At 35.9% G+C, this 22,755-nt stretch overlaps 1 protein-coding gene across 1 annotated transcript in view; it reads left to right on the top strand.

Annotated features, from left to right (window-relative positions):
* Positions 1-22,755, top strand: part of BIRC6 (baculoviral IAP repeat containing 6) — a gene marked incomplete at its 3' end in the record, with an annotated part of 95,274 nt that overhangs the window by 45,591 nt on the left and 26,928 nt on the right. Inside the window, exons 30-45 of the mRNA XM_010010978.1 lie at positions 358-491; positions 3,072-3,209; positions 3,990-4,117; positions 4,522-4,653; positions 6,628-6,843; positions 7,201-7,384; positions 7,832-7,987; positions 8,342-8,475; positions 9,959-10,112; positions 10,863-10,979; positions 11,961-12,115; positions 13,302-13,428; positions 14,218-14,328; positions 17,113-17,246; positions 18,230-18,357; positions 20,531-21,093. Of these exons, the coding sequence (XP_010009280.1) occupies positions 358-491; positions 3,072-3,209; positions 3,990-4,117; positions 4,522-4,653; positions 6,628-6,843; positions 7,201-7,384; positions 7,832-7,987; positions 8,342-8,475; positions 9,959-10,112; positions 10,863-10,979; positions 11,961-12,115; positions 13,302-13,428; positions 14,218-14,328; positions 17,113-17,246; positions 18,230-18,357; positions 20,531-21,093 (2,711 nt within the window). The remainder of the gene's footprint in view (positions 1-357; positions 492-3,071; positions 3,210-3,989; positions 4,118-4,521; positions 4,654-6,627; positions 6,844-7,200; positions 7,385-7,831; positions 7,988-8,341; positions 8,476-9,958; positions 10,113-10,862; positions 10,980-11,960; positions 12,116-13,301; positions 13,429-14,217; positions 14,329-17,112; positions 17,247-18,229; positions 18,358-20,530; positions 21,094-22,755) is intronic.

Consider the following 22,755-nt stretch of genomic DNA (forward strand, 5'->3'; position numbering starts at 1 on the left):
CATTAATTATTTCAAGGATACAAGACTACATGGATTTATTTCTCTATCCCTGCTATTCAGTATATCATATCTAATAGGAGATAAAGCGGATGAGATCTCATGTCAGATGTACAAAGTGGAATGCTCTGCTGACCTCTTGAGGATTAAAGAGAAAATGTTCACCCTAAACCACTGCATTATCCTTTCAACAATAGAATGTGAAATCCATTTCAGTTGCTAGGCCCATAGTACTGCTTTCGATAGCAATCTGCTTGTGTCTCAGATGAAAGCCTAGGGGAATATAGTTCTGTAAGGGGTGTTTCAGGATATTACGGGATCTGAAAAAGAAAATCTTAAATATGTAAATTTTATTTTTAGGGTCTTCATGTTGCTTTCTTGCATTGGCCAAAGATCACTTAGCAACAGTGGTGTTTTAGAAAGTTTACTTAATCTCCTGGATAACCTGCTGTCACCACTGCAACCTCATTTGCCTGTGCACAGAAGAACTGAAGGTAGCCCTCTAATTTGGGAATGTATATTTTCGTATTCATTATAAGCGAGAAAATTGAGAGACTAGCTCACAATTTTTGGTATATTAAAAGAAGAAATTGCTTGGTTACTATATTTCCAAAACACAGTTGTCTTTAAAAATGTGTTGAAACTTCTTGTTCTTTAGGTGCTAAAAGATATTCCTCCCCTCATCCCCACTTAAACCCGTGCAAAGTCTATTTGGTTGCTTTTAATTCAGCTAGGAAGCTTTAAAGTTTTAACCAAGTTGGGGGAATATCCAATGTGTAAAAAGCTCTGGTCACTTTAGTGAATAACTTTGGAATCTAGCATTTTGGGAAGAAGTGCCTGTTTCTGCTCTGGAGATCCTAAGTTTCAAGCTTTTGAGGTGAAATGTGGTTATGAAGACAAGTTTGTTAGGTGTATCTGTGAGGTTTCTGCAAACTACGTGGGTTTTTTTGTAATCACAAGGAGCTTTTTCTTTTTACCCTAAAAAAAAAATAGTGAAATTCTCCCAACTTGATTTTCTTTGAGTGTTTTCTTAACCACCCTGACGTTGAAGAAAATGCTTGCTTTTGAAAACCTCAGACTCTAGGCTACTTCATCTGTTATGTACATGTAGCAGAGCATTGTAGAAGATAGGTTGTTGAGAATTCTTGGCCTTGTGAAGTTAGTAAATGCCAGCTGAGACTCTCCTTACTTTTTATCTTGTCTCCTGATGGAAACAAGCCTACAGCTGGTGTCAGAAGCTGTGCTATTGCTTCCCATTGGCCTACCTTGTACTTTATCATGGCCATATCCTGCTGTAGTCTCTAACTAGTTTGAGACAAACTCAAGCTTACATCTCCTCTACCTCTGTTTGCGCTCTCCCCACAGCTGCCAATTCCTTTCATAGCTCTTGCCTTACTAGTTGTCCTCACGGAGGACTTTAGGAAGCAGAAGTAACTGATACTTCAGAACTTTATTTGCTGGTCTTCCAGCTTCCTTCCTCCTGGACAGTACAGGTGAGTACTAGGGCATTATTATGTGTAGTGGAAGCATCAGGTGCGGCAGAAGAAATCGCTTCTTGAGAGCTGTCATGAATAACTGAGCATCAAAGGGGGAAAACTTAATGGGGAAAAAGTCAGAAAAGAAAAGGACAATCAGAGCAAGAGGTGAGTGTTGTGGGTAGAGAGAAGTTGTAAACGTTGAGGCAGAGAGGGGGGAAAGGAGTAAGCAAAAGATACTTGAAGGGAGGGAGAGAAACTGAAAATTTCTATTTATTTACTTAAGAGAGAGAGAAAAAGGGAAGAAATGCACTTATTTAGACAGAAGTATGAAAGGGTATATACTTCACCCTGCAGCTGGCCTCCCCCTTTTTTTTTTTTCTGCCAACCTAAAAAGTGTGTAGCACTCACCAGTGCTACTCATTTTTATTCTTGCAATTTAGTCAGCAGTTCCTGTTCAGGTGCTATTATGGAGAGGTCTCCTGTTCCACTGCCTGCTTGGAGCGGTCTGCTTTCTGCCAGTGTGGACAGGAAACTGGAATTAAGTCAGGGCCTTTATCCTATTGCTCGGGCTGACAGCACCTACATGTGATTTTGGACAAGGCATTTCTGTGCCTTAGTGCCTTAGTTTCCTTGTTTGATCTGGAGTTAATAATAGCTTGAGATAATTAAAAGTTTTTTTGAGGTCAATGAATGAAAAGTGTAGTGTAGTTAAATGTGGCTCTCAGCACAGTTCACAGATTTGAAAATCTCTGTGCAGCCTCTAGAACTGATGACTTTAGTGTGTTGACATGATGTATAAGTATGCCATTTGTATAATGGCTGTGAGTACGTGGTCATTAGTTGCAGGTTTCTGGTCTTTATTGAACACTCATTAGTTCACTTTAGAACTGTTCATTTAGATTTGCACACAAAGATTTTTCTTGCATGATATGCAAGATGTAGGGAGGTTTCTGCCTATACAAAAAATACTGCATTTAATGTGTGAAATTGAAATAGGCAATAGCCAGTCCTTAGTGCTGCCAGCATGATTTATCTAGTCTGGACTCAGTATTGGCTTTCCCACATCTTAATCAAATGGCTACATGAAAATACACTAACAAAGGAGTAAAGATAAAGTTATTTGGGTGCATGGTTGTAACTGTCTTGTTGGAGACCTGGTTGATGGAGGAATTCCACACTATGGAACTTGAGATATCTAATTTATGTGTCTTAATGCAAGCAGCTGTCGTTCTGCATTTATTATTTAGGAGATATAGATACACAATTTTTGGTTGTTATTATTTTTTAAATGGTTCTTAATTTTTAGCTTTAACAGTAGAGGTGAAGCTTTTGACTTCTGACTTCATCAGACTAAGAGAACTGTGACATTTTCTCTTGCACCTGAGTTCTATACTGAAGTTCTATACTAAATGTTTGATTTCTTCCCTTATTTGTGAGTGCTCAGACTCATATCCTCATTAAAATAAGAAAAAGGGAGTGGAATCTTTGTGGCCTAGTGAAATGTATGCCCTTGAATGCTTTTTATGCTTTCTTTAAAAATAGTTTGTTATGGCTTCAAAACTTTATAAAGACACTAAAATCTTATTTGTTTTGAAGGAGTTTTAGACATTCCCATGATCAGCTGGGTTGTAATGCTGGTGTCCAGACTACTGGATTATGTAGCTACTGTTGAAGATGAAGCAGCCACAGCCAAGAAACCTCTGAATGGAAAAGAGAGGGAGCGATTTTTGACAGGTATTTAACACTTAATATCAAAACTTGCTTCTATGGGTATTGGTTTGGGACCTGTGCAAATACTTAAAACGTATTTTCAATTTACATGAAAAATGAGATTTTAAAAACGGATGTTGTGATCATTTTATTTGCACTGTTGTCTGCTTCCCCCTTCTCCTTAGAAACATCATCTCTTTCATTTTTTAAGTGAAAAATGCAACATTGGTTTTAGTTTGTAAATTGCTTGTATATTATCCTGTGACTCCATCATGCAACAATTTAGATTATACCATGTTGAGATAGTTTGTATTGTGAGAAAATATGACTTCATAACTGCTTTCGTATTTGCCATGGGATTTGTATCCAGTATTACTAAATGCATTTTTTGTCTGCTTTATTTTTGTTATTATTGAAGTGGATTAGCTGTGATTTTCTTTGAACATCTTTTCTAAAGATGAAAACTACAAAGCTTTTGTATTATGGAAGCTGTTTGGGTATTTTTAGTTATGACAGTCTTGGTTTTACCCCCTTATATGTTTTTAAAATAGTGAAAACAACATGGTAACACTGGATTTTAAAATAACACAAAAATATTACCATCAGTGGTGATAATTACATAACACTCAAAGAGTTAGATTTTGCTTGTTTATTTTGTATTTAGTGTATGGACATGCTGCAGTGTAAATGCAACCATGTAATGTAACCATGTAAAAATGTAACCATTGCTGCAATGTAAACGCTTTGCTTTGGCATTAAGTGAAGTTTAATAAGACGGATCTTTCTTTTTTCTATTTCCATTAGGAAACCAGTGGAGTTTTATAAATAATAGCCTTCACACTCAGAGTCTGAGCAGATCTACTAAAGGCAACAGTAGCCTTGATAGACTCTATTCCCGAAAGATCAGAAAACAGCTTGTGCATCATAAACAGGTGACTTCCAGCATGGTAGTGGCTATTTTCACACACGTATATCTTATTTCTTTGAACAGCTTTGGCTCTGGGACTCATTCAGCCTTGCTTTTGCATAGGTCTGGTTCTGTAGCTGAAGGCTGCCTAACTTCTTTGACATTTGTCTCAAACCATGGGGCATGGGGTCTGCTGGAAGAACTGATGTTGGAATGTATTGTTGCACTCTGTGGCTCATTTGACAATAAGTTGGACTTTCTGGATAGATCTGGGTGCACCTGAGTGCAAGCACCTAAGCTGTATTTTAAAAGTATTGTAAAAGATTAAGTTACAATTTGAACTGAAGATTGCTATCATATGAACATACTGATCCTTTTAACATCTTATTGCTTAAATTTTCATTTTTTCCTATTAACATTTTCTTTTAGCAACTTAACTTATTAAAAGCAAAACAGAAGGCTTTGGTGGAACAGATGGAAAAAGAGAAAATACAAAGCAACAAAGGATCATCATACAAACTTTTAGTAGAACAGGCAAAACTAAAGCAGGCTACTTCAAAGGTATGATGCTTTGAAACTGTAACTGACTTCCTGTCCTTTGTGTGAAAAGACCTGTTCCTGCAAAGTCATTTTTGTCCTTTGTTGACTTTATTATAAACAGTTGCTTCATCACGGCTGCTATCAAGTATATTCTGATGCTGAAAACAGCAGCCATCTGGACATTTCTTGCACTGTGAAATACAGTTTATCCTTTTACAGAGGTTTTGTAGGTAGTCATGGCAAAAATCACCAATAATCTTGTCGCTTTGGAAATCCCAGTCGTATCTTTAAACTTTGGATAACGTATGTCAATAGACACGTAAAATAATATTTTATATGGCTAACTTTTATGCATGATATTCTTCTGGATTATCTCCTGGTTGAGTAATCAGAAAATAATCATGCTAATGACTGTCTCGCCAAACTAACGAATATGACTTTTGAGAATGCTTTCTGAGCTTTCTCAGAAGCTTCTTAGCTCCCTAAAACTACTTATCACACGAGTTGTGGCATCTTGCAGTAATCCCCAGATATTGAGAGTGGATGTGGTAGTTAAAGAGTTACTTTGACTATGAGATGAAGTGCTGAAATTTAGGGGTTTCTGGAGATGGTAACATGGACTTTGCAGGGAACACCAAGGAAGGGGAAAAAAAAAAAAAAAGGTGTAAACCTTTCTAGCTACCTAACTTAGGTATCTCTTTAAATGTTTACTCTCTAGATCCAGAATTGCTGATGTCTGTTAGGATGACTGAAAGTAAGCCTGCGGAAAAAGATTATGGAATGTTAGATCTTACAGGCAATCTAAAGGGAAATCTTAGAACTTCCAGTAATTATAAAAAATAAAAAAGTTAAAACAAACACAAAAATACCCCAACAACAAAATTTAAACACCAGCATAAAAATAAAGCCCTAAGTTTTCACTAACTTTGCTTGTCATGAGCTGTTCTTTCCTGCACTATCTTCTGCTTTATTCCAGCAGGTTATAGGAAGGAGGCTACTCTGCTGGTGGCCCGCTTGAAACACCTTTAAATGAGTCACTGGCTGAAATAATGCTGTCCTGCTATTTAAGTTTCACTTTATAGCAGCCATTATGCATCAAAAAAGCATGTTGAACTAAAGAGTTTTCCCTTACACTATCTTAACATCTAGTCATGGTATTATTTGGTAGTTGCATTTCATGCATTTTTTACTATTTTGCCTACTAATCACTTTCAGTTACAACAAATAAGTAACTTAAAATATTTATTGCATTTAGGAGAAAGCTTAAACCTTTGTGTTAGTAAATAGTTCTTTCTTTGTTCTACTTCAGTAGACTCACTACTTAAGTGAGATTACGAGTCATTTGTAATACTTTTAGACTGCTTGTGTAGCTTACAGAATGAATTTAGCTGATAAATGTGTGCCCTTGGTGGATGGGAGGATTAATCAAAGTACCTTCTTTCCTCTGTTGAATTCATAGGCCCTCTGTCAAAAAGATTGTAGTTTAGAGCCTGTTCAAGTATCAGACCAGTTTATGGTGGCTAATGGACACTTTGTACTCTGAAAGTATTAAGAAAGTTAGAAATTATCAATAATTTATCTAATGTGAAGAACTGAGAAGTCAGCATTCTCATAAGGGTAAAATTCCATATTACCATATTTTTATATGCAGTTTGGTTCATGGTAACCATAGCTTTATGTGCAGGTGTGGAAATAAGAAACAAATTTTTAAAATATGTATTCTCAATATGTTTTATGTCAAAGATAAAGGCTTAATTGACATTTTTCCTGAACTGGATTCTGTATGAGACTGTCAGCTGAGATAACGTGCTGTCAAAACAAACTTCTGCCAGTAAAGCTTTAATTCCATCCGAGATTCTAATTTATTCTGAGACTGTCCCTCTCTTTTTTAAAAAGCTTTACGGTTACTGTTTTTACTGCCTCAGGTTTTCACTGGGAAAAGATTTAGAGCTTAGTTTTAAAACATAACTGGTTTTTCAAATTTTGTTTCTGCAGCACTTCAAGGACTTAATACGCCTACGTCGGACTGCAGAATGGCCTCGTTCTACTTTAGATACAGAAGTATCAACAACAAAGGAAACTCCAGAAATTGAACCACTTCCATTTACATTGGCACATGAACGTTGCATTTCAGTAGTGCAGAAGCTGGCACTCTTTCTCTTGTCCATGGACTTTACTTGTCATGCAGATTTACTTCTGTTTGTTTGTAAGGTAAACAAACTGTACTACATCACTTTGTAACTGCAGTGGAGATTAGCACTGCATTAGCTTTCTATTACTGCTTTTTTACAGGCTTTGTGGTAAAAATTAGCTGCAGTATTAAAACTTCTAGTAACTTCTGGTGCGGTTGTTCTGATCTGTCACCTTTCGTGTAACTGACAATATGCTGACTTCAACACTGCATAGAAATAGTAACTTAAAAATATTTTCATATAAGTACACTTGTAAAATTCTGAAATTTAAGCGGGTAAAACCAGTTTGCTTTAAGCAAAGATAATCATAAAAATTAAAGCTACTACATATTTTCACTGTTAAATATGAATAGGCATATATTCCTTTTACTTACAGGTTCTTGCTAGAATTGCCAATGCTACAAGACCAACAATCCATTTATGCGAGATTGTAAATGAGACTCAGTTGGAAAGATTATTGCTGCTTCTTGTTGGAACTGACTTTAACAGAGGAGACATCTCTTGGGGAGGAGCATGGGCTCAGTATTCTCTGACTTGTATGCTGCAGGATATTCTAGCAGGTTTGGTTTATGTTTATGTTTTTCAGAATATACGTTACACTTGAATCTTTCTTCCTTTAATGTTTTTAAGGGGCTTTATTAGTATGTTAGAATCTGCTGACACTGTTAAGATAGTTAAAAAAAAAACGAAAAGAACAAGCAAACAAAAAAACCCAAACCAAGCAACAACCAAAACCAAAGAAAAACTACCATAATATTGAGATTAGTGTGTAAAGAATGAAATTTAAAATTACAATTACTGTCAATCCTGAATTGGTAACTTGTGCATTGCAAAGTTACTGTTTGTATGACCCTGATTGTTTGAAAGTTATTCAGAACTCCTCTGCTTGAAGAAGTAGCCCTTAGAGAACTTAGAGTTAGATGAAGAAAAACAATATTGGCCTAGACTGTGGTGCTGACTGCGGTGTTAATTTGTAACTGAAATTGGTTGTCTGCTGAATCTAATAGGAGAGTTGTTGGCGCCTATAGCAGCTGAAGCTATGGAAGAAAGTGCTTTGGGAGAAGATGCTGGAGCTTCAGCTGGGGATTCTGATGACTCTCTCCAGCAGTCCACAGTTCAGTTAGTGGAGACAATAGATGAGCCTTTGACACATGACATCACAGGTATATTATTCCATGATCTTGATGTATATATGTATACTGGAAATAGTAAAAAAAAAAAAAGAACCCTAAAACTTTGCTGTTATTCATCTATCAAAATATCAGTAAAAGACTTTTGGTGATAGGATGTTTCTGAAAATATAGACAAGCTGTGAGCAATTCAACTTAATTTTACATCTAATCAGGAAAAAATAGTTATTTTTCTGATTATTTAAAAAAGGCAACTTGATTGCATTCATTAACATTTTCCACTAAAAGCTGTAATATTAAAAGCCTTAAAGTTATGTTAAGTGTATCATACATATTTTTTTCATAATTTGTACTTGGTAGTATTAATCCTCTTTTAATCATTCAAAGGTGCTCCACCTCTGTCATCTTTGGAAAAAGATAAGGACATTGATCTTGAATTACTGCAAGACCTGATGGAAGTTGATATTGATCCTTTGGATATTGATTTAGAGAAAGATCCTCTTGCAGCCAAAGTCTTTAAGGTATGATACACCTATGAAAACCTTTACGTGGGAAATAGTAAAATCCTTTCTCTTTACATTTCTTTGTTAGTGATATTTGATGTCTTAGACCTTCTTTTAGCCTTTTACAAAGATTTAATGTAGAATGACAGGAAAGAATGTAAAGATTGTGTTCACATCTCAGATATATTAGTATCTCAGTTGACTACAAACTATTTTGCTTTTGCGTGAAAATAACCTGCATAAACAAGAGGTTCTGAGGTTACTCATACTTCGTCACATGTTAAAAGCAACAGAAGCGTAAGAGAAAAATAAGATTTCTTCTTTTCCTTCTTTTTTAAAGAATAGAGTGCCGTTTGCTTCTGCAGTTGTTCTCAAGAGTTAATACTGCTAGTTTTGTGTTTAAAAAAAAATAAGTCAGCAGTAACTAGTGCTCAGACCAGCTTCAGACTATGACATGAAGCAGCTGACTTCAAAACTTAACTCTTTATGTAACAAGAAAATTAAGTGCTTTTATATTCTGATGTACTGAACATATCAGAGGTAGTAGAATTGCATTTAGATGTAATAGTATATTATCAAGGTATATTTAAAAGGTCATAAAGAAACACAGCTATTCCTAATAAAATGTTGAGTTTCTTCTCTTTGTCCATAAGGATGACACTATCATTTGGCGTTTTCCCATTCCTCTCAATATTGACTTACATCTTCAGCCTCATTTGAATTAACCTATATTATTTTTCTCACCATTTGCTAGGACATTCCTTCATATGTCTTTCCAGTGTTTACCTATCATGTAAAGATTTCCTTTAAATCTCACCCTACCAAAAATTCTAATTTTGCTTAATTTTTGTCTTACTGATGTTTCCTTCCTTTATTCTTTCTTTTCATGTGGTAGTACTCCTTAGTCCACTTCATCCACACATGTCTTCATGATCTTATCTTACTGCAGTTGGTACTGGATCTTGCCATTAAACACAGGCATACACAAATTACCTTCATGCAGTCTTACATGACTTTTTTTGGTTTTGTGGTCCATATGCTTTCTTAGTGTCTTGAACTGACATTTGAGTAGAGATTATTCAATTTTTCTCTTGCAGTACAAATAATCTCTGAGCCTCACTGAGGCTTCGGGATACTTTATTAGTACAGTTAATGCTATAGTATTCTATCTTAACTAACTTCTCAAAATATCTGCATCTTCACTTCCAAATTTACAGTATGGTATGAATGTGAGAATAAAAACTGATGCTAATTGGCTTTTTAAATCTTTCAGATAGCTAACTGCATTGCTGGATTTTGACAATCACTAAGGATTCAGTAGCTTATACTGCAATAAAAATGGAAACAAATTTTTTTAAAGCTATTGCATCCAATCTTCTGGTTTTAATTTTTTGTAACTTCAGTGTTTGTTGTTAGTCATTACAAATTTTATTCTTTTACTTGGGCAGTCTAAAGAGTTGCTGTTTATTTTTTTTCTTTGTTGCTTTGTTTGGTTTTTAAGCCTATAAGCAGCACCTGGTACGATTACTGGGGTGCCGATTATGGCACCTACAATTACAATCCTTACATTGGAGGTGTTGGAATTCCAGTTGCAAAACCGCCAGTAACTACAGAGAAAAATGGATCACAAACTGTGAGCGTATCAGTCTCTCAAGGTAAGTCATGAACTAAAGTTCTGTTCAGGGTTCCTTTTCTGAGATACTGTATTTGACACTTCTGCATATCAAATGATGTAAACAACCTATGTACATTAAGTGGAAAGAAGTAACTTTTCTATATGCCACAGCTTTTCTGTGGTGACTGAGAAAATGTTATATATGAAGCTTACGTTTAAATCAGCCTAATAGAGCAGAAAATCTCATTTTCTAACATTTTCAAGCACACACTTACAGGCAGGTTTAAATCTTTCCTGTTAGGAAATTTTGGAAGCTCTTTTCTAGTTGGCTGATAATTTGGATAATTGACTCTACCCTAAAGAATGAGGTGGCACACTTGTTTAATTTGGAATTGATAGATCTTTCCCTTGCCACACTGGGGAAAACCAGCTTTTTAGTTCTTGGTCGAGAGTTGTTACCTTAGGAAAAACAGGCTTATCACACATGACTAAATGTGCATATGTTTATTATAGTGACTGAAAAGAAATATACGTGTGCAACACAGAAATTCAGTATTTTATTAATTATGTATTTTATACCTGTAGGAATCTTATATTCAGTTCAGAGTATGAGTTTCTATGTTCTGCTTCCATCACATGTAAAAGTGAATCTTCCTGTTAGCAATTCTGTGGGGTTTTTTTCAGTTTAATGTGTACTGTATAGCTACGTTGCTTGCACAGGAAGTTAAAGTAACTGATTATATATGTCTCTGATATAATTCAGTTTTACCCTGTTTGTTGCCTTGTGTAGCTTTAGATGCACGTCTAGAAGTTGGACTTGAACAGCAGGCTGAGCTGATGCTGAAAATGATGTCCACCCTGGAGGCTGATTCCATTCTACAAGCATTAACAAACACATCTCCTACATGTAACTACATGTTGTCAAATCATTCTCTTCACATAATAACCATGATGCTTTGAAACTTGCAACTAATTTTTTCTGTAGTCACTTAGCAGCTTGGAGAAACTTATATTTTGCCTGAATTTTTTTGATAGGCTGAGCATTAGAGATTTTTGGGTTTTTAATTCAGATTTTTCTGTGTACCTATATGTGAAACATTTTGAGAAACTGGTCAAATCTGCAGATTTCTTTGAAAGTACATTGCACTACAGTGGAGGTATTGTTTTCGTTTTCTGATCTTGTGCAAGTGAGCATTAAGTTTCCTGGTTTTGTGAACTTGCATTCATTGTGATATTTCAGCTGTTTGAAAGCTGCTTTGCACTTGACAGTTTCACCTATTCGATGGTGAAAGTGAAAATATTTTAATACAGTGTTAAACTCAGCTGTTCAGTAAGCTTTATGTTACAAAAGCACTCGTGATGCCAATTCGCTTCTGAACATATTTTCAGTGAGTGGCACTGCCTATCTTGTTAAGATGTGCTTCTTTGCAGCTGTCTGGGTACCTTAATATACATGCATTCATTACTTGAATATCTGATCATGGAATAGGTTTAGTGACATCCTCAGCCCTTATTCTCTGGAAGTGTAGTATTGATTGCAATAGTTTCACCATAATGCATGGAAGAGATGTCACAATTGTTTGTCTTACCACTGTGTTACCAAGACACGCCGGTAATACATGTTTAGCAAGAACTGTGAAAATGTATTTGTGTAGGGTGACTTTCAAGCAGTTTTTGTGAAAATGAAGATGTCTGAGACTCAAATATGCCTTTCACAGTATGGTAGTCAGTAGTCCAATTCATCTGAATGCTACATTGGAGATGTTCTTGTAAATTACGAGTGTCTTTCCCTTAAGTATAAAAGGCAAGGAAATAAATATGAAATTACTTTTAGGAACTCGTATGAAATAGTTCATGGGAGGATGGTACTTCTTGTTTTGTTTTTTAGTAACCCAGTCTCCTAGTGGAACAGATGATTCATTGCTAAGAGGATTACATGCTGCTAACCAGAACACCCAGTTGATTGTACAGTTGTCATCTATACCTATGCTGAGTGCATGCTTCAACAAACTCTTTTCCATGCTACAAGTCCACCATGTTCAGGTATAGAATTATGAACTTTGATATGTTTTATTAGTATTTCTCTCTAAATTAGAAAGTTGTTTTCTATACTTATTAGTACTTAAGGTTCAAGTAACCTGTTATGTTATGTGCTTTATTGCTTATGAAGCTGTCAAAACCAGCACCAATAACAATATTGGTACTTGTAATAGACAACCTGCTGAAAGTTTTTATTAAATAGGACATTTCTTGTGACAACGAAAGTAAGTTTGTAGGTCACTGAAACATAATTGTTAGCTTATTAGTGAAGATTGTCGCTTAGTATTCAGTCTCCCGTCTGTGGACATTTTTAAAACGCAGCTGGATAATCCCTTAACAACCTAGTCTGCTGTCTTCTTTGGACCGTCTTTGAGCAGAAGATTGGCTTGGGTAACCTTCAGAGATCCCTTCCAACCTGAATTATTCAATAATCCTAAACGTTTTGAGTGTGTCTTTTGAAAAGTCGTTGGTTTAGCAACACTTTTTGGATGCATACAAGGGAACACACCGTGTGTGCTATGTAAGAGTGATGAGGTGCCTGCCTGCCTGTTCATATTTTAATTGAGTGGCTGACCCGTAACTCAGTAGTTCTTTAACTACCTCATCCAAAATACATTTTGTGGTGTAACGGACCTTAATGTTTCCCTAGAATACCTGCGTAGTTATTTTCCTCAAGGGAGTTTTTCAGAGTGAGCATCAGTGTCTCTCTGATAGTAAAAGAGGTTTTCCAGTAATTAAATTGGCCTTTTGAATAAATTTGGTTGACTGGTAAACATTGGTTGACTATATCGAGATATTCCAAAAGCTTACATGCAAACCAAGGTTACCAGTATAAGGTTTTGATACATGCTACTCAGAAATGTCTGTAAAGCTGCTTTTTTTTATTTTTTCATGTAAGTTTGAATAAAGTTCTTTAGAGAAACTTAACTGTATTTAGAAGAAGTCGATTACAGAAACATAGCAGAAACATTTGCTAGTTATGCTGAATTTGCCTTGAATATTATGTTTATAAGAATCTTCAAATCCAGTAAAGGAGAGAGTGTGTGTGTTATCAGTGAAACAGTAGCAGTTGAGAATGTAGATAAGGCTTTGGAAATCAAAACAGATAAAGTTTTATGCATTTTTCCATAATTCCAGACTGTTATTTTGGTCTGATAGTGGTTTTCCCCCTCTCTTTTTTTTTCTCCAGCTTGAGTCCCTTTTACAGTTATGGCTCACATTAAGCCTGAATTCCAGCTCCTCTGGAAGTAAAGATAGTGGCGCTGATATTTTCCTTTATAACGCTAACAGAATACCTGTCATTTCCTTGAACCAAGGTAAAATACATTAAATATGGGAAGTTAATTTTCAGGAACTGTAAGATAAGATTTTTTAAGTAGTCAATTTTTACAGTAAATATTCTTGATAAGATCAGTGTTAGGTAAATTTCTGTGTTCTAATTAAAGAACCCTTGGGCTCATTCTCTTCTTAACATGAAAAATGTGTAGCTAGTTGTAACTGAGAGATGATTCATTGAATTTGCATAATCTCTTCAGAAATTAAAGTGTAAAATTTGTGGGGTTTAACTCATCATTACACTGAGGAGGGATTTTTAAAATACACTTCTTAGTCTAAGGTGAACTGTGCACCTGTATGCGCTTCCCTGACTATTGTCAAATGGGTTAGAGGGGGTGGGAAACCCTATTACTTTCTGGCCTCAAACTACCATGGTAGTACAAAGACATGTAGAATTTGTTTTTTTCTATAATATGTTATACTGTATAGTTTAGAAAATCTGTCATATATTCTGGTTATAGTTCAAAACATTAATGCCTGCTATAATGAACCTGTTACATTGACTTCCATGAGAGCATTTTGGAACCAGTTTCTTTGCTTCATTTGCTCTGAGATGTCAGGGTGTGGGTGCTGTAGAAAGTTCTGTGGGACAGTGTCTGTGAAGTGTTGGTGAGGCTTCTTTTCCTAACTTCCTGGAACAGTAGTTGACAAAACAAAGTGAATACAACATCAGTAACAGTAATAATAAACATAGCACCTTACAGTAAAAATAAGAAATTAATAGTAATACCCTGAAGATTAAAGCTTGAAAAACATGTTTTTCTTGACAGCTTCAGTAACTAGCTTCCTGTCAGTTCTGGCATGGTATCCTAACACCTTACTCCGAACATGGTGCCTTGTGCTTCATAGCCTAACTCTCATGACAAATATGCAGCTTAATGGTAAGTTTTGTCCTGCTCTCTTCCCTTCTCTCTCCTCCTCACCACTGGAGTATAGGGCAGATTCTTTTTGGGAACTATCCTGTGCTAGGGTTTTGAGTAACCGCTGTCTAGGGCAGGTCAGTTCATGGTCAGAAAATCTTATTTCATTATGCCGTTACTTGCTGATAAAGTACTTTCTGAACTTCTGTGCTTCAGAAGTTCATACCTGAGGAGTGCAAGATTATTTTTCAGGGATTAACTCAGTACCCCTGCCATTTCTTTTGAACCTTAATTGGTTACATGATCAAGGGACAAAGTTCGCAAGGATGGTGTTTAAAATCAGTATTTGATGGGTGACATCAAATTCATTTAATCTCATGTAAAGGAAGGTGCGTAGAAGCAAATCTACAATGATAATGATACGTGGCTAGAAAAACTTCTCAGAGCTACAGTTGCTCTCCAGGAAACAGCTGTCATCTGTCAAATTGTTCTCACAGTGTATTTACTCATCTGTTCCTTGAGCAAGATCTAACCATGTTCTCCTCACATGCCCTTTGCTTTCTGTTATTGTTGTCACTGGAAATACTGTTTGAGAGCAGTGTTTTGAACATAAACACTACCTGACAGAGCAGATGATACAGATGCATCCTGAACACTGAGTTAGTATGCCAAACAAAACCTGTTAGGCTACAAATATAATGTAGTAAAAAAGGGGGGGACTTAATATTGTAGTGATATTTTTAGCTGTTAAATAAAAAATACGAAAATAAAATAACATAGGAAGTTTTGTGCATGTATTTTAAAATTAATTTGGGTACTCGATACTTTTGGACAAACTCAAGTGACATTTAGTTCAAAACTGAAGTCGTACACAAAGTTTGAATGATGCAGTTGCATTGAAATGATGACAAGTTACAGAAAACTATGAAAACCAGAATAACCAAATTCAGATTAACTTCTCATTTTGATTAGTTGTCATCTGCAGCTGAATGTATTTTTAGTGGTAGTGAATTGTCTTACATTTCAAAATAGCTTATAAGGAACTTAAAATTTTAAAAACCCTATGACACAAAATGTATTAATGTAACACGTCTGAGTATACATGCAAGAGCTAGAGCTTATCATGTTCTTAGTGACCTGAGTGTCATTTTCATTTTTAACTTGTATCTTGATACACTCAGGAACACCTGCCAAAACCAAAAAACCCTCCCCAGCAACAATCTACATACCTTATTTCCTTAGAGGGAACATCAGTGTATTACATGTTTTACTTCAGTAAATGCTCAGGGGTGCAGATTCAGCAGGGGAAAATAAACTGATAAGTTCATTCAGACTGGTGCTTGCAATGCACGGCCTGCAATGGAAGACTTCTCTGTTCTGAAATGTTTGGTTTTTCTTTTTGAGAACCTGTGAAATTGTGTGCTTGCTTTATAAAGACTTGTCCCCCACCCAGACAACACTTAACCTCTTCAACTTTTGCAGTATCGAATGTAAACTAGAGCAGGCTTATTGTCTGTAATAAAATGGAACTGGAATGCTGTGGGATGCTTTGTTGCTTATATTCAACCCCAGCTATCGCCATGCCATCTGTCATAGCCATATAGTCTTGATCCACTACAAATGTTGACAGATCAGTGCAAAATGGTTTGTATTGTTTTACAAGATATACTTTCAGCATTAGTTTTCTGCATTTATCTAAAGTAAGAAATCTGTTTATAGGTTTAGAATAAAATGGTACTTGTTAAGGGAAAACTTACTTTGAATTATCTTCTCTTTTGATCTTCTTGTAAGGATTTCTCCTATAGCAAGTGTCTTTCAAATGCTATTTTTATTTCATTTCTCTGAAAGGTTTTCAACTGAGATGGAAGCAATCAGGGTTTAATTCTGGTTTTGACAGAAATGTTTCACTCCTAGTAGGGATCGTTAGTTTAATGCCCTGTAGTTTAAAGAAAGTATTGTGAATGATGAAGACTCTGATAAACAGAGTGACTAGTAAGTAGTTCATTATTTGGTTCTTTCAACAGCTTCCCTAATTAAAAATCTTACCTTGGGATGTGAAGGGATGCCAGTCAAGCTCTTGTACCAGAGCATCATTTCCTCTTTGTTTGATCTTTTATGTATGATGAGATAGTCTGAAAGAGATTGCATCTTCAGCAGTAACCTGTAACTTCATTTACATAAGTGTGATATTATAAGAATATATTTTTTTATTCAATAAGTAGTTATGCTTTTTTCCAAGTTGTGTTTTGAATTGATTCAGTGTACCACTATTGAATGAGTAAGACTTCACTTTTAATAGGGCTCATTTGTTTGATCATTGAAGGGTGTATTTTAATTCTAATTCTGGTTCTCAGAGTTCTTATCTCTTAAGCTCCCTACACTTTTAGTCAATGATAGTAAGTCTCTGAATGTGCCAAGGACAAAAGTATCTTGATTGTTTACAGGTTAATAGAACAGGTAGTGTCTGTCTGGCAAACTAACAGATGCATTTAAGCCTTATTAAAGTGTTCGACCAGCAAAGGCAAATCAAAATGTCTGTATATATTGCTTCTACAAAATGAAGCTCTACTTTCAGGAGTACTGCCTTAGCAAGCCTAGAACACTGGTGGAACAGTTTTGGGGGTTTATATCTGTACTTAATGGAAAACTCTACACTCAAAATTGTAAACCTGAGTAAGTGGTACCCGATCTTGCTGAAAATATTTACACATCATGAAATAAGTACAAGGGATATGCAGTATAAATGTTTGGTTTACACTGAATACTTAAGATTACAGATTTAATTTTTATGTCTTTATTTTTAAGCTGGTCCAAGCAGTGCCATTGGAGCTCAGGAAAGTACTGCCCAATTGTTGGTGTCAGATCCAAACCTCATTCATGTGTTAGTGAAATTTCTTTCTGGCACTAATCCTCATGGAACAAATCAACACAGTCCACAGGTAACTAGCAATTAAAATAAGAGAAAAAACCTCTTCATAATAGGATTCCAGTACACTTGACATGAAATATGTGTTACTCATAATGTAGTATATCCTTGGCTTGTTTCTTTTCTTTGGTTATAGTCTTAGTTGGCTCTGAGCAACCACAGGCAAGTTTGTGTTGGTCATACACTCTGAGTAGTGATCATATGTTTTTACAGCTACCTGGAGACTTCACACAGGGAGAGAATGCCATGTGATATGTCAGTGTTCCCTGTTAGGATTCCTTAGTTGCATGCATGAAAAAAGTAAGCGAGTTCAGTTAGTTTCCTGAAATCTTATTGGATTGCAATTAAAATGGCAATGAAGATTAAGTTTAAATATCTAATAATTCCAGAATTTAAAATTACGCTTTTGTTTTCTACCTGTTACTGTTTCTGCCTATGTTACCTTAATTGTATGTAACATTAGATGGGAATCTCTGACACAATTAGTTTAGAAGACAGAAAACAGCTGGTGTTTCTAGTATTTTCCAGAAATTAGTCTTTTCCAGAACTTAAACGTTGTTCGAAACACCTGGTGTTTCTAGTATTTTCCAGAAATTAGTCTTTTCCAGAACTTAAACGTTGTTCTATTTCTTTAATTTAAAGCACTTACATGTAAATGTGTGGTTTGTGAAAAAGCGTTCAGATCAGCACAGAAATGTATTCTGTGTGAAGCATTGTTTGCATTGCTGAACAGAAAATCTCAAGCTGCAAAACAAGTCTTAGGCAAAGACTTGAATTATTTGCTTTTTACTCATGGCTACTAATAGAAAAACACGTAATGTAAATTGATATAGAATAGTTCTCCTGTGAAAACCCTGTAAAATTCTTCAGAAAGTAAGTTAAGCTACGTAATACTTTTCTCTTCTTAGAAAATGTGCTTGTGAGATACTACTTAATGTTCTTGAAGACACTTCAGTTTCTTATAAAACTTACTTACTAAAATGCCTTTCCCTCTAGGTTGGGCCAACAGCGACGCAAGCTATGCAAGAATTTCTTACTCGATTACAAGTGCACCTTTCTTCAACTTGCCCTCAGATGTTCAGTGAATTTTTATTGAAATTAATCCATATACTTTCAACAGAAAGGTAAGTCTTAACTTTTTTTTTTTTCTTTTCATGCCCTGTTTGTCTCAAATCTGTGTGAGCATTAATCACAACTAAGATGCCTGTGACCCTCCTTGTCATCCTATCAAGTTATATATGGATGGAGATCTTAGATGTTGCTGCAGCACTACCAGCAGGATCTTGGCTACTTCTGGCATGTGGAAGAGTGCGACTGGAGTCCATACACAACAATCTTTGTGTGAGGGATAGTGAATAAAAGCACTGAACAGTTGTTCGGACTGACTTTATGATTTGATAGAGATCTACAATCCAGGCCTTGTTAAAGCAATCCCTAAAATAGGGGCACTGTTAACTAGTTTACGTATTTTAAAAAGAGTATTCTGAGACCCCTGAATTAATGAAAGATTCTAGGAATTACACGTAGATTGCGGAAATCATACGCATAGCTTTTATAACGTGGTAGGATGAAACATGAGATTGTGTAATTCTGTCATGCAAAATGCATGTTTATTGTTTTGTCTTCCATTTCTCTTCTCCTCACCAAACAGTGGAAAACCCCCTTTGCCCCACTCTTCTGGGGCCTACTGATGACCGGGATTCTCACTAGTATAGATAAGAAGTGCCATTAGGTGGGAGAGATAAGAGCTTATGGCTTGCCTTTTATAAGAAAAAGCTCTGCTTTCTCAAGGCTAGGTCGATGGGCACAGAACTACTGTGTAGACAGTAGTACACTAAAAATCTGCCAATTGTTTGGCCTAAAGTACATGAGGAATTATCATTTATTTCTAGTACTGATGTTCTGGTCATCCCCAGACAAAAGCTTCATATAGTTAGGGATGAGCTTCCTCAGTTTCTGGCTTCCCAGTAGGTGGCACTTTGGTGTTATCCTTTAATCATGCAGAAAACAGTTTTGGCCTTCTCTAAGAGATTTTACTTTAGTAACTTAAATTGGGTAAGTGGTGCTTACCAGGCTACACTGATACTCACACAAGAAATGTCATAATACCATAAAATACTAATTCAAAGCGAATCTTCAAATGCCTTCTCTTCATGCCGTAATTTATTTGAATTAAGGTAAATGAGAGCACTGAAAGGATAGTTTTTGAAATGTATTAGATTTTTTTTTTGAGACAAATCAAAGGTGACCTGAAATGTCATAAAATGGAAGCAAAACACCAGAAAAGGGGTTAGATGTTTATTTCTGAAACCTCAGCTAATTACTGGAGTATAGCATGTCTGATCAAAGCATAAGATTGATTGTGAAGAAAAGCTGTATTTTACTGTTAGAACTAATTAAATGCCAAATATTTTCTTCAGGGCTGTTTGTATAAAATGTTTTCTTCTGTGTTTAATTTTAAAAGTTATAGTAAGATTATTCGCTGTCAAAAGATAAGGAGAAATATATCAAAAATTAGTAACTAACACTTCAAGAAGTAGCACCAGTTTTATCTTAAATACACTGATTTGAAAGTTTCATTTTGTAGTCCACCATGATATGTGTAAAAGCAATTGGGAAAATAAACTTATCCCTAGAAGAGGGTTCCTTAAGACAATCAACCTACAAGCACCAACCTGTGATAGTTTGAGTACCTTACCATGGTCATCTTATGTATATTTGTTATTTAGATAGCTAAAACCTGACCATTCTTCTTTCTGCCTCAGGGGAGAAAAGAACAACAAAATCTATGGATGAAAAAACCCATCATGATTTCCAATTAGAAAACTAATAATCCTAATGATATTAAAGTATTGGATTACTTCTTCCCATGAAATTTCCCTGCAAACATACGAAACACTGTACCAATACTAAACGGGTCTACGCTCTAAGTATGTACCTGCAAAATTAACTGAATTATTAAAAAAAAAAAGATGGGTCTTAGACTTTTTCAAATGAAACTGTAATCCTCAGTGGTGTCAGGAAAGTGGTAGCATGAGCAGGTTCTACAGTAATGACCAGTACATTAATTAAAAACTTATGAATGCTTGACTTACGAAAGATCAGATTGTGCTTCAACATGCATTTCTGAAAATGGCTGGAGTTTTATCTATTGAAACTGGTGTGCTTTTTGAGTCTTAAAAATCGAGAAAAGAAAAAAATAAACCAAAAACCCAACACAAACCCCAAACCAAAAGAAACAAACCACTTAAACTTGTTCATATTGAATGATGACATTTTTTATTTTCTTTCTTTCAGGGGTGCTTTCCAGACAGGCCAGGGACCCTTAGATGCACAAGTGAAACTCCTGGAATTTACCCTGGAACAGAATTTTGAAGTTGTATCAGTTAGCACTATTTCTGCAGTAATTGAGTCTATAACCTTCCTCGTGCATCATTACATTACATGTTCGGACAAAGTGATGTCTCGCAGCGGCTCAGACAGCTCCGTGGGTGCTCGAGCGTGTTTTGGAGGACTTTTTGCCAATATTATCCGTCCAGGTGATGCCAAAGCAGTTTGCGGAGAGATGACAAGGGATCAACTGATGTTTGATTTGTTAAAACTAGTCAACATTTTAGTTCAACTGCCACTTTCCAGTAACCGAGAATATAGTGCCCGTGTTCCAGTAGCAAGCAGTACTACAGACAGTGTGTCTGATGAAGAAAAAGTTTCAGGAGGCAAAGATGGCAATGGAAGCAACCCTAATACTCAAGGATCAACTGCATATGTGGCAGACTTGGTGTTAGCCAACCAACAAATTATGAGCCAGATTTTGTCTGCACTTGGCCAGTGTAACAGCAGTGCTATGGCAATGATTATTGGTAGGTATTTGTGAATAAAACAGAAGATCTTTTGGGGTAACAAAATACTTAAAACTTCTACAAACTCGTAAATTGGGTGTAGACATGAGAGAATGCATCACAGAAATGACAGGAAGAGAGACTGATAAGTGAAATTAAAGAAGTTATATGAAAAAAACTAACATCAGGTGGGAGACAGTAATTAAAACCAAACAGGAATGCATATGGCACTTGAATTTGCTGAATGGTCAGTGTTGAAAGGACCTTGAAATCTGGCGATTGTCAAGTCCAACCTCTCTGCACAAAGCAGGATCAACTCAGAGCCTGCTTCAGACAGCAAGTTGCTCAGTACCTTGTCGAGTTGGGTTTCTAATTCCCCAAGAGTGGAAGCTCCACAACCACTCTGGGCAGCCTGTTAATGTTCAGTCATTCTTAAAGTAGAAAATCCTTTTTCTTATGCCCATCGCATGCCTTTATGCACAAATTAGTCTTCAGTTTATAGTATAGACACATTACCTCAGTTCTTTAAGTGTTGTGTCAGTTTCATTTTTTTAATTGTTTAAGAGACAAATTACAGTTGTGGCCCTTGCATAGAATACATAAACCTTCTTATTCGTCTTTTGTACCAGAAGTTGCATTACTAGTGTGTTTCGGGAGTTCCAGTCTTATTTTTGGTTTGGATCTTCCTGCTATGAACAAGTGAGGAAGCTGATGATACTTTGAACAGCAAAGTTGCTATTTGTCAGACACATGACAAGGGTGCATTTTCTCGGAGAGACTATCTTGATGCGACTTGCTTGTGAGCAGCGATGTTAGCAGAGAGTTTATTTGCACAAATGAAACCACTAGCTGAAATACGGTGAATGTTTCTGTGTGTGCAAAACTGGGAAAATATTTTGCATGAGGATAGGCCAAGAGCCTGCACTCCATTTCAGGCAAAAGACTTGTAAAACTTGGCTCTCTTTATAGTGATTCTCTTGTCTCAAAGTATCTCTGGCCTTTTTTGCACTTCATCTCTTTTAAGCAGATGTGAAACTGTTAACCAATGCTGTTACCAGAAAACAGTAAACTTTTTGGCTGAGAGCATGTGAATGTTAGACCAGTGGTTCATTTTGGCATAAAAGCAGTTGAGAAAAAAATCTGCAGTAGTCAAATTAAACAGCAGGCAGGATTTGACAAGTCTGGATTGCACTGTTGGAACCTTCCTGAAATTAATTCTAGAACTTCTCTTTTATTCTGCATAGTTGGCATTGTATTGCAAATACACTATGAACACAAGAAGTAGTTTGTTCTGGGAATGGTGGTTTGTTCTGAGTATGAACTACTTTGGAGTGAAATTCAGATATTCTCCTCCTAAACTTTGATGTCTTTCCAACCACTGATTTCTGTGCAGCAGTTGTTTTGAGTTTTTTAGGAAATTTGGAAAGATAGTGTTGTTTCAAAATATTTTCATTGAATTCAGGGTACTGGGCCAGCTGATCCCATCAGCGGATTGTTCCTCCCACAGCCTTTTAATGTAGGTTATTGAAACTAATTTGTTTGTGTATTCTGAGAAGATGTAACACAGTTATTTGTGGGTTTAGTTCCTTCATGAAGAACTCTGTTAAGCTCTCTCCAGACAATTTCTATGAACAAACATTTCTCCAAGACTGCAGCCAAGGTTATATATGATACAAAAATCAG

The sequence above is a fragment of the Nestor notabilis genome, unplaced genomic scaffold (assembly GCF_000696875.1).
Source record: "Nestor notabilis isolate BGI_N333 unplaced genomic scaffold, ASM69687v1 scaffold8870, whole genome shotgun sequence".
Taxonomy (NCBI): domain Eukaryota; kingdom Metazoa; phylum Chordata; class Aves; order Psittaciformes; family Psittacidae; genus Nestor; species Nestor notabilis.